The sequence below is a fragment of the Apus apus genome, chromosome 3 (assembly GCF_020740795.1).
Source record: "Apus apus isolate bApuApu2 chromosome 3, bApuApu2.pri.cur, whole genome shotgun sequence".
NCBI lineage: Eukaryota > Metazoa > Chordata > Aves > Apodiformes > Apodidae > Apus > Apus apus.
Genome location: NC_067284.1, coordinates 12,757,953 through 12,774,666, shown reverse-complemented (window position 1 = coordinate 12,774,666; position 16,714 = coordinate 12,757,953). Strand labels below are relative to the sequence as shown.

General features: G+C 38.6%; 1 protein-coding gene across 5 annotated transcripts in view; it reads right to left on the bottom strand.

Moving 5' to 3' along the window:
* SNX14 (sorting nexin 14) overlaps positions 1-16,714 on the bottom strand; it is a 52,928-nt gene that overhangs the window by 694 nt on the left and 35,520 nt on the right. For 4 of the 5 annotated variants that reach the window (XM_051615890.1, XM_051615888.1, XM_051615889.1 and 1 more), the window contains 11 exons: positions 16,427-16,628; positions 15,420-15,503; positions 15,183-15,283; positions 14,798-14,909; positions 13,013-13,053; positions 12,739-12,858; positions 5,674-5,797; positions 4,994-5,158; positions 3,789-3,884; positions 3,004-3,095; positions 2,792-2,848 (listed from right to left, as the gene is read on the bottom strand). In XM_051615890.1, coding sequence (XP_051471850.1) covers positions 2,792-2,848; positions 3,004-3,095; positions 3,789-3,884; positions 4,994-5,158; positions 5,674-5,797; positions 12,739-12,858; positions 13,013-13,053; positions 14,798-14,909; positions 15,183-15,283; positions 15,420-15,503; positions 16,427-16,628 — 1,194 coding nt within the window. Of the gene's footprint in view, positions 1-2,791; positions 2,849-3,003; positions 3,096-3,788; positions 3,885-4,993; positions 5,427-5,673; positions 5,798-12,738; positions 12,859-13,012; positions 13,054-14,797; positions 14,910-15,182; positions 15,284-15,419; positions 15,504-16,426; positions 16,629-16,714 lie in introns of those variants that run through there. The other variant, XM_051615894.1, reaches the window with a different exon arrangement.

Here is a 16,714-nt window from a genome sequence, read left to right as displayed (position 1 = left end):
GTGTGATGGAGTACATATTCACACTGGCATGTGTAGCAGGGAATACCTCCAAGAAACCAGATCTCAAGAGTGGGAAGCAGATCAACATCCCCAGTAACAAAACTTTTCCCACTTCTCCCATTGCTGTTCCCCTTGCCAAAGCAATGCTCAAAAAAACCCCTGCAAGTTGCTCAGGTTTCTCTTTAAATGCTGACCAACCTGAAATATTTATCTGTTCTTCACTGTAACTACAACACAATTTGGTGTCAAGCAACTCAACAAGGGCCAGTCTCTGTGAAACTGACAGGACAGCCCCTGGAGTGACTTCCCCCTCCACCCAGTATAACTGATAACTTACTAAGAACCAGACATTACTTTTAAACTTCCCTGTTAAAATTGTTTGGAAGAAACAATTATCTTCCCAAGTGGCTTCACAGTCAGTTTGCAGTCATTTTGGGGAATTTATATTTTACCTTTTTTTTAGGGCTCCAGATGAAAAGCCCTGCCCTCTGCCCATACCCTCCCCATCCTGCATTTCCCTTCTCTGAGTGATCCCTTGGCTGCCTCACTCAGTCCATCACAGTCCTCTCATGACCAAGTCCCACTGTCAAACATCACAGAAGCAGCACTTTGTTCTGTACTGCTCTCACTACATCCAAAATAGGAAAATAGCTGAAGTTCCTGGTTGGAGTATTTTCTCTTCCTTTCCTCTACTGAAATCTGGGCCAGCAAATTCCCTCACTCTGTTCCCATCAGCTTCAACAACAGAAGATGGAGGAGCCCAAGCCTCAACTCTGCTGTTTCACTAGGACCAAAGTATTAGAGGTCCCTCAGCAGGTGGTTTTCTGATACTCCACAGAGCAGTTACAGGAATGAAAGAATGGATTCAGAAGTTGTAAAAACCTTAATCCAAATCTAAATTAAACAATCTTTTATTGATTTGTTTTCAAATAATAATAAAAAACATCCTAGTAAATATACACACTGTTAGGGAATCACAGACTGGCTGATGCTGGAAGGGATCTCTGGAGGTCATCTGGTCCAACCACCCTGCTCAAGCAGGGTGACCAACAGCCAGTTGCCCAAGACCATGCTCAGGTAGCTATTGAGTATGTCCAAGGATAATGACCCCACAACCTCCCTGGGCAACCTGTCCCAGTGCTTGGTCACCCTCTCACAGTGAAAAAATGTTTCCTGATATTCAAAGGGATTGCCTGTGTTTTGGTTTGTGCCCATTGCCTCTGGTCCTGTCACTGGGCACCACTGAAGAGTCTGGCACTGTCTTCTTTACATCTTATAATTCTCTAGATATTTGTACACACTGATGAGATCCCCCTGAGCCTCCTCTTCTCCAGGCTGAACAGTCCCAGCTCTCTCTGCCTCTCCTCATAAAAAAGATGCTTCAGTCCCTTTATCATCTTTGTGGCCCTTTGCTGGATTCTCTCCTGTATGTTTATGTCTCTCCTGTACTGGAGAGCCCAGAACAGGACACAGCACTCCAGATGTGCTGAGCTGAGATGCACACTTGTGCAATGCAGCCCAGAATACCATCTGCTGCCTTTGCTGCAAGGGCTCATGTTCCACTTTGTGCCCTCTAGGTCGTTTTCTGCCAAGCTGCTTTACAGCTGGGCAGCCCCCAACTAGGTTGTTCCTCCCCAGGAGCAGGACTTTGGATTTCCCTTTGCTGAATTTCATAAGGTACCTGTCAGCCCATTTTCTTCAGTCTGCCAACAACATCCCCCTGGGATGGCAGCAGGACCCTCTGGTGCATCAGCCAGTTCTTCCAGTTTTGTGTCACCAGCAGCCTCACACTCCAACCCATCACCCAGATCATTATGAAGATGTTAAGAGGGGACTGGACACACAATTAACCCCTGAGATACCCTCCTAGCTACCATATCCAACTAGACTTCAATCCACTGACCACCACTCTTTGGGCCTGTTCAGGTGTTTTGTTCGTAACTGTCTGAACACTGACATGAGGAGGCCAGCTACAAAGCTGGTGCACAGAGAAGGTTAGACTTGCTCAGCTGGCCTCATTTCACTGAAAAAAAATGGAAGTTGCCCTAGCTTGTTCTGAAATCTCACTTGTTTCTGTTCATCATGCAAAACAAACCACTGCAGACACTCCAGAGCTCTTGGACACAGGGCTCGTGCAACCAACACGTAAATTGTAAGTATGGGGGTGTTGTGTGTGTTTGTATCTCATTAACTAACATCACCTGCTCACCATGAAAACCAAGCTGCAAACTTACTATGTAAAACTTTGTGAAGGGTTTATATTCATAAGTACAAACATCAGATGGATCACAAACCTAACAATACTCATTTATACAGTATTTTGTGTTGTGTGGGTGCTTTCTCCTTTATCTGGGTAGTGGGGGTTCACATTGCAGTTAACCAGAGGTAAGAAACCTTCCTGCCAAGTATTCTCAAAAAAAAAATAGCTGAAGCTCAACCTGACCTCTGCATGTAGAAATTTGCTTTCCTAAGTCAGGAAATGCATAAAACAGAGTGGTGATAATCAATTGAAAAGGCACAGAGATCCCTCCTGCTAATTGCTCTGTCCAATTCTATTTAAAGGCAGCTCAGACTTGCTGTATGCTAGACAGACAGGCCTAAACTGAGTTAGAAAGAGGTAATTAACAAAAAATGTAAATAATCCAGATTTCAATTTTAACACATTAATAGAATATAGTTTTCCAGAAAATGTCACATTAGTATTACAAGAGAACAACAGCAAAAATGCACCAGTGAGACTCAGTAGCAGCTTGAAGAATTCTGCAGCTTATGAACAGAGTTAAGCACATACCTTAGTCAGCTCTGGAAAGAGTTCTTGAACCCCAATGTCCAGCAGAACATAAGTTAACTAAAAGAAAATAAGGAAAATTAAGAACACTCCAAGGCAACACTACTGCTTTTTATTTTTAACTCTGAATTAGAGCTCACTCCTCTGCTATAGCCATATGTTCCTTTCAGGAAATCCTGTGCCAAAAGGCAAGTTTCTCATGTGTTGCAAGTTACCTGTTTGTTGAGCACTGGTTGCTGCATTCCATCAAACAGAAGCCTGATGCCTTCATATTTGGCCTCTTCCCCAATGCATTTGCCTATCAAATCTAGACCAGATACCAAGAAGAAATACACAAGTCATTAGGAAGCACTGCAAAACAGCTAGACAATACAGTTATAGAACTTCAGTAATTTAAAAAAAGTTTAATTTAAAGAAAAAAGTTAAAAAATCTATCCATCTAAAGTGGTAAATGGAAGAACAAACACTTCTTTGGTTCCTCATTTTCCTTTGGGGCTGTACACCTAGATAATTACTACACTTTTAATAAAACCAATATATTGTCCTAATAACCACAAGCTGAATTTTTTTTATTACTTTTGAATAACCTAGCAAATGGACACACCCCCCCCCCCCCTTAGTTGATAATAGTGTAAAGAGAGATTATATTTATCTTTTGGCTTCAGGGTGTGCCTTTTTTAACCCAGATGCCATCTGGATAAAATGCAAAACATAGGAGCAGTCTAACAATGAAGAAACCATGGTATTAAGTACTCTTGTAAAGCTCTTTATTTCCACCATGTCTTTATTAATCACTATGCTATTACCTTAGCCAGCAACACCGAAGTCATCCAACTGAACTCCTGGGTTTTTACACCTAGTAGCAGCATTCCAGTCAACTCACATCTCAGCAGCGTAAGTATTATTTGACTTGGAAAGCTAACGTGACTGTGTATGAGTTATGTATCTGCTTGAACCATTAACCCCAGCCATAGAGAGAGAGAGTTATGAACTACACAACCTGGAATGTATCTCATCATCTCTTCAAAAGTCTGCTTCGCTCTCTTCTGTTTATCCTGCAGCGCGCGCGGCTCGGTGTTCTCACAGAACACAGCATCTGCATGACGGAAAGAAAAAAGCCTCTTAGGCTGCCCTGCACCCCTGGCAGCATCTGCATCCCTGGCAGCATCTGCATCCCTGGCAGCATCTGCAACGGGTTTTGCAGTATGGCTTTGAAGCTGAGCATCTTTTCTGTATGATCTTGACTGGAAGGGAATTCTAGCTTTGCTAGGTGACAGTCCTTTGCTTACACTAGCCTGATCTAATCTAGAATACCCCACTTGTGTGGAGGACAATCCTTTGCCCATTTGCTTCCATTTTGAAAAAATGTTTAAAGCATTAACGTCTAGGTTTGAATCAATTCTACTTTAGGTTAGTTATGATCTCCTTACTTACAATCTCCCTTATACTTTCAAAACCATAAGCAGTATTTATACCTTCTGCTAAAACACTCTCTGGAACTGTCAAAAATTTCAGACTTAACCTGTGCATGAAAAAACAAGAACTGTTGTGCATCAGAAATATTAGGCATTCAGTTTTGGATTAATGCACTGAAAGATTTACTCCTTTCCTTTTTTCTCCTTCACAAGCTTTCTTTTTGGCTGATAAGGCCAGAGCTCTCTTGATTCCAGAGCTTTGGCCAGACATGTTGTGTAGATCAGTCTGTAGTCAGATAATACTTCTCTACAGTTATGGGGTCATCTACATTTTATTTTTTTTTAACCTCTCTTCCCTTCCCTTATGTGAAGGCCAAGAACACTAAAGCCCCCTCAAAGGCCCACCACAACAATGGGAACAAAAAAAAATTAGAAATAAAGGACTGTGATGTAGCACACAAGTGAAAAGGAATTTAAAGACTGCATGAAATATTCACACCCTGATACATTAAACCACCTTTATTCTGGTTTTCAGGTTCTTCGCACACCTCAGCCAATTACCATACATATAATACTTTTTTCTGTAACCATCAGGGACAGACAACATATCTGAGTCAGGGTCTTTCTGCAACAAGCTTATGGAATCTTTTTTATAGGCCCACTTGATTTTTAAGACTCTATTAGCTTTCGTCAAGCACTACAAAGTTTAGTACTTGGAAACTAAACAGAAGGGATTTGAAATGCCAAACCAAAGCAGTATTTTCACATCAAAGATGTAATTTCTACTAACCTCTCAGCAGTGTTATCAGAGAAACCAGCCGGTGCTCCTGAAATAGCTGTTCTAACTTATAATGCAAGTAATAGTCAGTGTAAAGTTCCAAGGTATTTTTGAAGAGAATTCTCCCTCCCATCAAGAGGTGGTGCAGCCAGTCAGGAATGCGGAAAACTACCCTACCTGCAAAGTTACAGTGACACACATTTATAACATCCTAATAATGTTGATAAAAGAGTCACTTATAAAAAAGAAAAAATAAGTAAGTAAAAGATTGCAAACGAGGAAGCATTATTTAGTTATCCTAGTGCAAATGCTGAAAAACAGCTCTTTTCCAGACTACTTATCAAATACTTCCTTTAACTGTTTTTATTAATTACTTCCCAGGGTGTACAAGCAGCGCAGGCACAGCTGAGAAAAGGGAAGGGACGTACTCCAATAAGCTCATAATCTGATACACAGAAAGAAAGAGATAAAACAAAACAACTGAGCAATAATGAATGATAAATTATTACATTTTAGCACAGTAATAAAGTCTTTTAAAGGATGACTGTGTTCCCAAGTTGTACATTGTTAAGCTTGCACGTGCTGAATTATATACGATTACTGCAACAGAATTTTATATATTTCTTACCAAAGAACCAAAACCCTGTATTTTGCATGAAGTATAAGAATAATTAAGAGAAATCACTTCTTACCAACATACATTAAGTAGTCATAGACTCCTTCTACAGTCATCACTTCCATGAAGTAGTTCTGATTTTGTCGTCTTTCTGTATTCTCAGACCGGTTTGCATTATTCTTGAATAAATCATTGAAAAGCTAAAAATAGAAAATTAAGACTGAAAATACTGCATTCAAAGGCAAAAGAATAGCCATCAGTTCTTTGGGCTGGTTTTTTGTTTTGTTTGGGATTGGTTTTGTTGGGTTTTTTTGTGGTGTGGTTACTTTGTGTTGTTTTTTTAAATTATTATTAGAAATAGCTCTGTTCTAGAGCTTTCAAAGAACTAATCAGTTGGGTTTTTTAAACCTCTTCACTTACTAAATGGGGAGGAAATAAAGTTGGTGGTATATGTTGCCAAGATACCTGACAACCAAAGCACCTGGATTCAGTAGGGTGATTGGGAGCCCTTTTTTCTCCTGATATTTTCACGTATCTAGACTTACAGGCTTTGATTCCTTCAGTGCACCCTGTTTTGTCACTTGAGGGGCACAAAGGATCCAGAGTTTGTCAGCCTTAAATCACAAAGGAGCCTTATGACATCCAGGTGTTCCTACGATTTCCTGTTGGCTTCCACTATTAAATAAATACCACGGTTTCTGGACAAAATATCCAACTTTTTACATTAAAAATTCCCTTTTTCCCTACCAGCATTATTATTTACAGTCAAAACTTAATGAATCTCTGCAAGTTTGGGTTAATTTCCATTTATCCTATTTCTCATTTTATCTTTTGTCCTTCTATTTCTCTATGTTCCCCACCATCACCATAATCCCTCAATTTCCTTGGCTTTTGTTCTTCCCCAAGATACTATGATAATACTTGTAAAATCACTAGGGGCTCTTCCCTGCATCCCATAAGGAATCTCATACTCCCATGGCAGTACTCCTCCCCCCTGCCAAGTCTGTGGGCTCCAGCAGCTGGAAAGAAAGAGTTCTCTGAATTCTGAGGTTCTCCACATGTGACAATCCCTAGCAATCACTGCTAACAGTTTATTTAAAATTATCTTATCCCCAAAACTGTTGACCTAAAGATAAAAAAAAAAAATTCAAACAAAATGCTCTGTTTATGAAAAGAAAGTTCAAAAGTTCATGCCAAGCTTCTAAAAATACCCCAGAACTAGAAGTAAATGCAACATAATTAGTGTTGCCTAGGTTGAGATGATGGCTACTGACACATTTTTCTGTATCATTTCCAATTTGAAAATAGTTCCAAGGAGTGGGAAGTAATTTGCTTGTATATGGTTCATTTTCTGTAGAGTAATTATCCCTGAAATAAACAAGGCCAGAAAACATCCAAATCAAAACAGACGTGGGATCATGTCAGCCTCTAAGCTGAACACTCTGAACCCTTAGGAAAAACTACACCAGGAAATCTGACAAGACTCAGGTTTTGACTTGAGCTTCTTCAGGCCCTCTCTTTTGTGAAGTGCTGAATTGCTGGCATTATCTTCACAAAGTTCACTCCAACTAAACAACGCCAAGTCATTAGATAAATTACATGAAAGAGCAAATATGGTTAATGCACTGGTGGATGATGACTGGTATCCAGGGAAGTACCAAACCTAAAAAGAACACATAATTATTCATGCCTACTGTATGAAAGCATTTCTGGTATGTTGTATAAAAACCCCTGTATAAACTGAAGTCTCTATCCTCCTCAATACTGGGAAAAATCTTAGTTTAATTATTGTAACTTAAATAAGAGCCTCATTCATTTTTTAGATACACCTCACGACCTGACAGAGGTGATATGTTCTGAGCCAACTCAAAGCAGGCCATTGTGCAACACAGATATAGGTTCAGAGGAGTGTGCAGAAGCCAAACTAAATCATTAACAACAGTCTAATAGGTGATCTATAAAAAAATATAAAAATCAAGCATGAAGGCTGTCTAGGGCAAAGCTTTTTGACTTCCAAAAGCCATTTTAACTTTCACTCCAAACCAAGCAGTATCTTTTGAATGTTTGATGTACCTCTGCACTTGGATAACCTGTCTTGCACCTTAAATATAATGGCTCCTTCACCATTGTCAAGCTTTGAAAGCTTAGTCATAGCATTTCACAAAGCAAAAGCAAATCACTGTATGCAAAAATTAATAATTAATAATTAATTAACTAGCAATTTTTATTAAGTATATACTTAGCACTATTAAAGTGCAAGTGTCTATTCTAGAGTCACAAGCAATGCACACCTGAAGGATGCAGCAGCCGTAACATGAAATGGCACTGCACAAAGTGTTTTGCACTTCACAGGATTTTGGCTCAGAGGGAAGACGAGTCAAAACCCTACAACTGGACAGCTAATACAAAAGTTGAGATTACATTCCCAATTCAGGTAAGCACAGGATTTTGCTTTTAAACATTTCTGCAGATGTTAGTATTTGAGATGTAATTACAGAGCAGTTGGGGTTGGAAGGGACCTCTGATGATCATCTAGTCCAACCCCCCTGCCAGAGCAGGATCACCCAGAGCACATCACACAGGAACGTGTCCAGGTGGGTTCTGAAAGTCTCCAGAAAAGGAGACTCCACAACCTCTCTAGGCAGCCTGTTCCAGTGCTCTGTTACCCTCACAGTAAAGAATTTAATATAATGCTCACTGTTATAATTAGGCAAAAAAAAAAGACAGGCAAGACAAACTCCAACACTATCATTATCCGTATCTTCAACACTGAACGGTAATTGTGATTATAACCACAAAATATTCTTAAAAGGCTTTCAATAAGGAAATTCCACAGATTGGTACTGGTTAATAATGGAAGTCAAGCACCTGAAGCAAGTGAAAGGTGAAAGGCCTGTATTCAGAAAAAGATGACAGTAATTCCATGTACAATAGGCTACCTATTGTACCTTGATGGGAAAAGCTAGCAAAATAAGCATGAATGCCTACATGAACTGCATAATAGAAAAGGTTACTGAACAGTCAGTGAGTGCATATGCAAATACACACCCACACATTCCAGCATAGGTGTGAAGTTTGTAGAAATAATACCACGATTCTGAACAACATTCACCGCCAGAAACATTAACCTCTGCACCGTTTTTCCTGCTCATTTGCAAAGTACAGATGACTATACCAAAACAGTAAGAAATAATGTATGTAGTGTCTGATATCCCATCAGCAGTATATTGAAAAGTTGGTGTTCCAAAAGCAGTATTTATTGCTGTTGGCAGGTCATCTCAAGTCAGAGGAACAATGCCTTCATAGGCATGTTTTGCAAAGTCTGCATCAGCTGAGAAGTCTTGACCTTGCAAGTCTTGCAAAAGTACGTTCAGAAGATGACTGAGGTGCATACAGACCTTCAGAATTAGAAACACAGGTAAGTTGCTACTAGGGTTGTCTACCCATGTCCATGCTGCACTTGTACCCAGAAGCCTTTCCACCAACACTTAAAACATACACACACACACGCCAGCAATATTCAAAATGAAGAAGCATGCAGGAAATCTTTCAGAGAAGCAGGCACGTTTCTGATTGAACTCAAGCCTTCACCTGCCCTGACAGACCTTCAGGCTTTTCTTATTCAGCCTGCTGATGAAGAGGTAGCCTGGGTGTACCCTATTAATGGCAACAGAGTTGGCAGTACAAGCAGCAGGGAACAAGTTTTGTACTCTCAGCAGATTCCAACACGTTGATACTAGAAGAAACAGCTCTGTGTCAGATAAGGTATATAAGAACATGGTGGCAATACAAGCATGAGCTGGAAATGGACTCTGGCACTTATCAAAAAATTCTGTGTTGAAGAACTTTCTCGCTATGAGATAACATGCTCTTTTCACAGCCAAAAAATGCCAATCTTCCATCTCTTTGGCTGCCTGCCAGATCTCCTCACATGTAGCCCTCTCTCAATCCTGGTACAGACATTGAGCATTCACCTCCAGGGTGCCAGGCTACTGCACAGTGCTTTTATCTTCGGATATGACATGGGACAACAGAAGTGACCCTTCAGAACTGAACAACTGAAGTCTATGCCACATATATTCAGGTGGGGTAGAGAGGGTGTTACCTCAGTCTACCTTTCATCTGGCCTTTGGACTGAACACCCTTGGTGCCTGCATTCCTAGCCAACATTTTCCAGTTTAGCTTAATCTGAAATAAATTCACATAATGAGTTCTAAGACAACTCCCTATTACAAGAGAAAATGTGATGTGCAGAGCACATGAGGAGATTTGCTTCCAAAAAGCATCACTGATCTGAACTAACATGGTTTCATCTGACAGATTAAATCAGTGTTGCTTACAAATCAAATCCAAGAAGTGATAAAATGTAATTGGCACAGCATCCTGGCACTTGACACAAAGCTCTTCCCAAGAGTGGGCTGACTTGAGAAAAAAGTCTAGCACAGAAGGCTCAAGCCCCCCAACAAATCAGCAAGAGGGAAAAATTTCACAATGTGCCTGGGAAGACCTCAGTAGAGGTCATAACACAGCATGTCTGGGATTTCAGATCTCCAGTAATTACAGTTAATAGTGTGACTAAGTGGGTGTGTTCTGGATAAACTGATGGATGGGATATTAGTGGGGAAGCAGTCAGCATATTAATTCTTTATGCATACATGCCTCTGGGCAAAATCAGTAGTACAGTTTGAGCAAACACGTACCGAGTATCTGACCACAGAAGTGTCCTGCAGCACCCCCCAGGGCAAAGTGTCTTGAGTGACCATGATTAAATAATAGCTCTGCAGGAGATATACGAAGTGTTCCATCCATTTACAGCAAATGGCTTCCCAAAACAAACCAGATTTATTTTGGCAAAGAGAAAAGAAAATCTAAAATACAGGGTAGAATCCATTACTCATTCATAAAACAGCTAATTAAAATAAAACTGCTTAGAAAAACAGCGAACTCACTCTCACAACAGATAGTGTGAAGGAGTGGAGAGCTGGGGCTAGCTTTGTCTTTTTTGCTCTCTGCAAAGAAACTTATATCTCATGACAAAAGCTCCTCTACAGGGTAACAAGAAATTTGAGCACAACTTAGACGTGGCCTCTACAAACTTGTATCTCCAGTGGAGTGCACACCTGGACAGTTAGTCAGTGGTGATACAGAGGTTTCCCTCACAACACTACTGCTGAAAATTACATTAGAAAACAGAAGGTGGTAAAGATATACCTTCTGTTTAAGGAAACTTCAGTATTCCAAAATGAAAGCCAAAGTGCAGCCAGCTCTTTGCTTTCCTGGGATCACCATGGTTGAAAAGAACTGGGAAAACCTCATTTCGGAGCCAGAATTTCTGTACACGTGTTCTTTTATGAGAATAACATACTGACACCTCAGAGAAGGAGCTTGTATTTCAGTTGAGTAATGCTGCATTGTCTTTTTCTAACATTTTAAAATCCAAAATGGTTTTGAACATCAGTTTAAAGAATTAATATTGATCCCTTAATAAAGCCTTTTCAAGCAAACTACAGAAAGAACCCTGTCTTCCTTCACATGAATGATTTTGAATGCAAAGCTTGTTGCCCAAACACTTAAAGTATGATAAATGTATTAAAACTACTAACTTTATTAGCTCTTGACAGATCACAGTAAAAAAATTAACTGATTGTTTATACTATGCTGTAGTGTGCTGTCAGCTGTTTCATAAGTATTTATGTATGTACTGTTTCTAGCACAACCCAAAAACTTTACATCTGATTTTTAAAACTGATGATACTTTTAAACCCCTCTGAATAGACAGCAATAGCAAAATATCTCAACCTTGGAAAGAGTGTTCAAGGTAAGAAAGGACTTGAATGAAGGATGTTTTGTGAGTACACATGTAAGTTAACACTACAATATTGGCTGTAGTTATTGAGACTTCAGATTTAGGAGTCGAAATATAAATAAATAGATTTAACTGCCATTGTACTTAATCAGTGCAAAAGTTTGTGGCTGCAAATTCTGTCATAACTCTATAAAAATATCCATAGTGAAGGCAATCAAAAGGTCAACCTTTTCAACAGCTTATCACCAAAAAGAACCATAAATGGATGTTTTTTGTTTTGAACATGGTTCCTACCATTTTCATTTACTACCTTTTAGTTTTTGCTCTAGAGAGGGGGGTAAAAAAAAACAACCACCTTTTTCCCCTGTTCCCTCATGTTATGCATTGTTCTTTAGACTATCATACATTTCCAATTTATCACTTTGCAAAATTAAGTGTCCCAGCTTATGTATTCCAGTTTCAAATCCTCTTTCCAAAGAAAACAAGACAGCAGTAGCGAGTTTTCTTTTAGAACCTCTCACATGGCACAGGGTATGCACATTAAATAGTTTCTCTCTAATTCTATCAATGCTGCAACATTGAGCTTGGGTCTCTGAAATCCTGGTCCAGAAACAATACTTTTCTGTAAATTCTACAAATACATGAATACTCTAAAGCAGTCTAACACAGAAATAGGAAGACCAGTGTCTTTTCAAAGCTCCTGAAGCTAACTGAAACCTTTCAAGTTTTACCAGGCTCTAGCTACAAATTAAGAAACTATCTTATCCTATAGTGAAGTAAAAGGTTAAAACTGGAAGTGCTTTAACTGTGACAATGTTAGAGAGAAAAACTATACATACGTAGTTAACCTGTTATGCATGCCCAGACACCAATGAACTGTATACCAGCATTTTAAAGACAGATAAACACGTGTCAGCAGCTTGACAGTTTTCATCACACACAACACTTTCATCAAACACTCAAAGCTCTTCACTTTGAAAAGGAAGCTCCCTTACAGTATTAAAACATTCCTCATTTGACACCTTTGCTTGCCCTTCTCTTCTCTCTGTACTTCGCAGGCTCTCTGCTCTGTATCCTCATCTCCAAATCCCGTAAGAATTCACGAGAAAAAAAGGCCAGAACAAAAAAACCCCACAAGTCATTCAGACTAAGATATTTACAAGACAGAAGACAACAAAGCTCTCTGCACTACTACACTCCCTCTTGTGTGAAGAGTTTACACAAAATAGCTAATGTTGTATTTGTGGGTTTTTTTCTGTTTATTCTTTGCATTTTCAGAGCATGGTCAGTTTTCTCCACTCCTATGAAGTGGGGAAAGAAGATGACTTACTGTACCTTCTTATTGTTCTCAGAAGTGGGACTCAAAATGGTAAGTTCAGGACGACTTGGTTTAGGCTTGGGAGATTCACAGGAGTTGATAAAATTCATAATGAATGGCTCCAAATGCTGACCTTTCTGAAATAAGATAATGAGTGACCTGTCACTTGGATAACTATAGAAAGAAAAACAAAACGGTGAGTTTCCAAACAAATTATTTACTAGCCTGTAAGTTAGTAAGCATGTAAAATCAGTTACTGAAGTGAAAATGTTGGCAACCTGGAAGACTCACCTCTTTCATCAGCTTTCCTGGAACAGATTTTATAATTTTACCTGTAATTAGAAAAAAAACACAAAAACTTTCCATTATCACTTCCTGATTTTCAAAATATTTTGCTCTTCTACATTTTATGTACTCATTGCCTAGTATTTAAAAATACAAGTTTTTAAATCTGGTTGTGTGTTGTTTTTTTTTAAATGTAGCACAAAAAACTATTCAAAGAAAGTCTTCCATGTACCCATTTGTACCTTCATGCTTAGTACTCTTTGAGAAAAGATACTTAAAATTATTATCTGAATACTTCTTTAAAAAAAACCCAAAGTGCTCTCAATCTGCCTTTAAAACTTTTCTAGAGGCTCAAACATAAATAATAGCAGTACTGTAGGACAGCAGTACAGGCACAGTTTTCTGTATTTAAATTCTTCATCCTTCATAAACATTTACCATAAAAATAAATGACAGAAATTGATGCTCTCTTCTTTCCCTGAGAAGATTGACTAATTTGGAGAGATTCTAGAAGGATCCAGTCTTGAAAATACTGGTGAAGTTTTACAGATTGGACAGGCTTCAGCTGTGGTCTTAAAAATCAGCTCTGCTGTCCTGTTAAGGCTATCAGGACACAGCACAGTAACTCTGAATGCTGAAGAAGGAAAGTGTCTAGCATTAGTTCTCTTTTAAGCACTACATTTACAGTAATATCTGTCTTATCTACATGTAATTAAATTTGGAAATTTGGATCTTACATCAAAAAGTATGTACAATGATAAAATGATAATAAAACCACTCATTCTCAGAAAATCCCTACTAAAATGCCAAGGCTCATTAAAGGATGTTTATGGAAGTGAAACAGTCTCGTACATGAGATACACTACAGTAAACACCATAACTATAAACTTTGTTAAGCAAGACACAGTTGGTTCTAAGAGGGTTCTAACAAAACAAAACCCTTTAACTGGAGGACGACAGCAAAAATCTCCTTCAACAACTTAGTAAATGCACCATCAGAGAATGGCCACCTCAGCAGGTTCACACTATGAGGAGGAGAAGCAGAAATGCAGTGGCCAGACATGACGTTCCTGGACCATGCCTGGTGCCAGGGCAAGTGCTACAATACATGAAGACAGAATGGCCATGAGGTTGACCTTACCAGCTCAGCCCCACTATCCTGAGACAGCTATATTGCAGCCAAGCTGTAAAGTCATACTGCAGTCAACTTTCTAGATTTATTATCAATTATTACATTATACAGCAAGAGTTTAACAACTTCTCAATTTCCATTTAGCCTGCCTCTATCACACACACCACTGACTCAAATTCTATTATCTCACGTTAAAAGACATCTAGCTTGATCTCTAGATTTACCAGAAATAGTAAATATTGCAGTTTTCAGATTGACATAAATATTTTAATCAACACCCAAACATACTTTATAATAAGAAATTGTTTATACCATCAGACATGTAAACAATGACTGACTTGTGCAGATTTAACTCATGACAATACTGTGCATTCCTGAACTATGAAATTTGTTATCCCAATGCTTGTTGACACCAAGATTCAAAAGCAACCACTTAGACACTTATTTTCATAAACTCAGAATCTCCTTAGTCTTCAAAGAAAAAGTATCAGCGCATCTTGCTTGCTAAGCTCTAATTTTAAAGGTTGTGAAGGAGCAGAGTTCTTATTGCCCACATCCATGTCCTTACACAAGAGTTATTTATTCATTACTGCTACCACTCAATCACAGTAGCTACAGTACTACTATTTGTCAGCATAAACAACTAGCATATTACGTACCAAGATTCACATCAGGCAACATTTTATCAAGAAACTGAGTCTCTCCTCCATTAGGGGACAGGAAGTCAGCTAAAAGCTGGCTGTTACTTAGCTCAGGGTGTTGCAGAAGTTTCTTTGAGACAGAAGAAAGAAGTGTAAGTAGTTTAAAACTAATCTTTAAAAAATTAGTTTATCTACAGCAAAAATATATTGAAGGAGCATATTAACATTGTCATTTGCAAAAGATTTCTGTTTTCAGCCACATAAATTTAACAAGATTTATTTGCCCATTTGAACCCTTTCTATAACTCAAATTACTTGGAAACAAAAGACCAGCATATATTCTTTTATTAGGCTTATATCATTAGTTGTAGAATATTCTTTGCTCCAAAAGTTTGTCTGATACCTGCAGATATTCCTGAAACTCCTCTCTCTTGGATTTTAAGAACTCGTAGTTCTTGGGACCAATTATTCTCTTTGAGGGGAGCTGAGCATCAGGAAATGTACCTAATATAGATATCAAGGACATTAAATTATTCTTGTAATGCAGCAAACATTGATTTCATTATTTTAAAATTCAGCTCAGCACTGAATGACAATCACAGCAGTGGGAAAGTGGCTTTCCAGATGATGGAGAACATACCATGAAACTCTGTTAGCTTTGACTCAAGCACATAAAATTCAAGATACCTCCTGTAGACAGACCAGTGTTCAGGTTCATGCCCAACTGGGGAAAAAAAAAATACAATTACAAAAATAAACTAGGTTTTATGCCACTTGAGAGACAAATGAAGCAACAGCAAACATATACTGGATTATAGGAAAAACCTCAATACTAGTCCCCCATACTGTAGTAACAAAACAACAACCCAGCCAACGAATTTAAGTGTTAAATTAAAATGCACACTTGGCAGACAGCTATTGTACTAGCACAGAAATTACCATCACATTTAGGAGATCCCTAACATTTAAACAATGGAGCACTGCATAACTCCAAAGTGTATTAGGGCTGACTATCTTCTGGTTTAAAACTTCTAACAAAATGATTCACAGAAATAGTTCTTATGGTATACAGTCCTCTGCACTATCAGCTTCAATCCTGATCATTCCTCCTTCTGGAAGATACCACTGACCCTTACAGTGGAAGTATTAGTTTTGCTAACACAACTCTATGCAGCCCCAGGATGATGCTACTTTCCCCACTCAGTATGAATGCATTGCTGTCCAGATACTGATAAACTATCTGCAAGCAAGGATGGTTCCTAAGGCACAAAACATGTTCATTTCCTGGGAACAGTGTTTTAAAGTTATGTAAGAAGTTATTTATTGTTCAGTTCCAAAGTTCAGAGTGGGTGAAAGAAAAATATGCCAAGTGTTTATTAATATGAATAGTGGGATGGGTATTTTTGGCAAGTCTCAAACTTTGGCATGAAAGGAACTGATTTGTGCTGAGGAGTCAGTTCTTGCCTTGCAAATACTAAATGTGATCATTTAGCTCTCAAACACATTTCCTCAGAATTTTCAAGTCATTATTTCAAAATCAGAAAAACACGTATGCAAATACACCACAACAGCCATCAGAACACAGCATACTATAATATTTTTAGTTCACTTCTAAATTATGTTTTGATTATCCACACTATTGCTTACCTGCCCTTCTATCATTTCTCTCTACATCAATGCAGAACACAGGAATTCTCTCTTTTCTGTCTTTTCTTTCTGAGGAGGGATCATCAAAGAAATCTACATATGGGATGCTAATTTTCCATGCAGCAAGGTTGCGGGGTGTATTTGGGGTACTAACAGCCTCCTCAGGAGAGTCATCTTCCATCACCATAACACCTTCTTCAATCTGTAAAGATTCAAACATCAAGATCTACAGTTCTATTTGAAATTATTTTAAATTATTCAGTCTACTTCGCAAAGCTTACATATAAT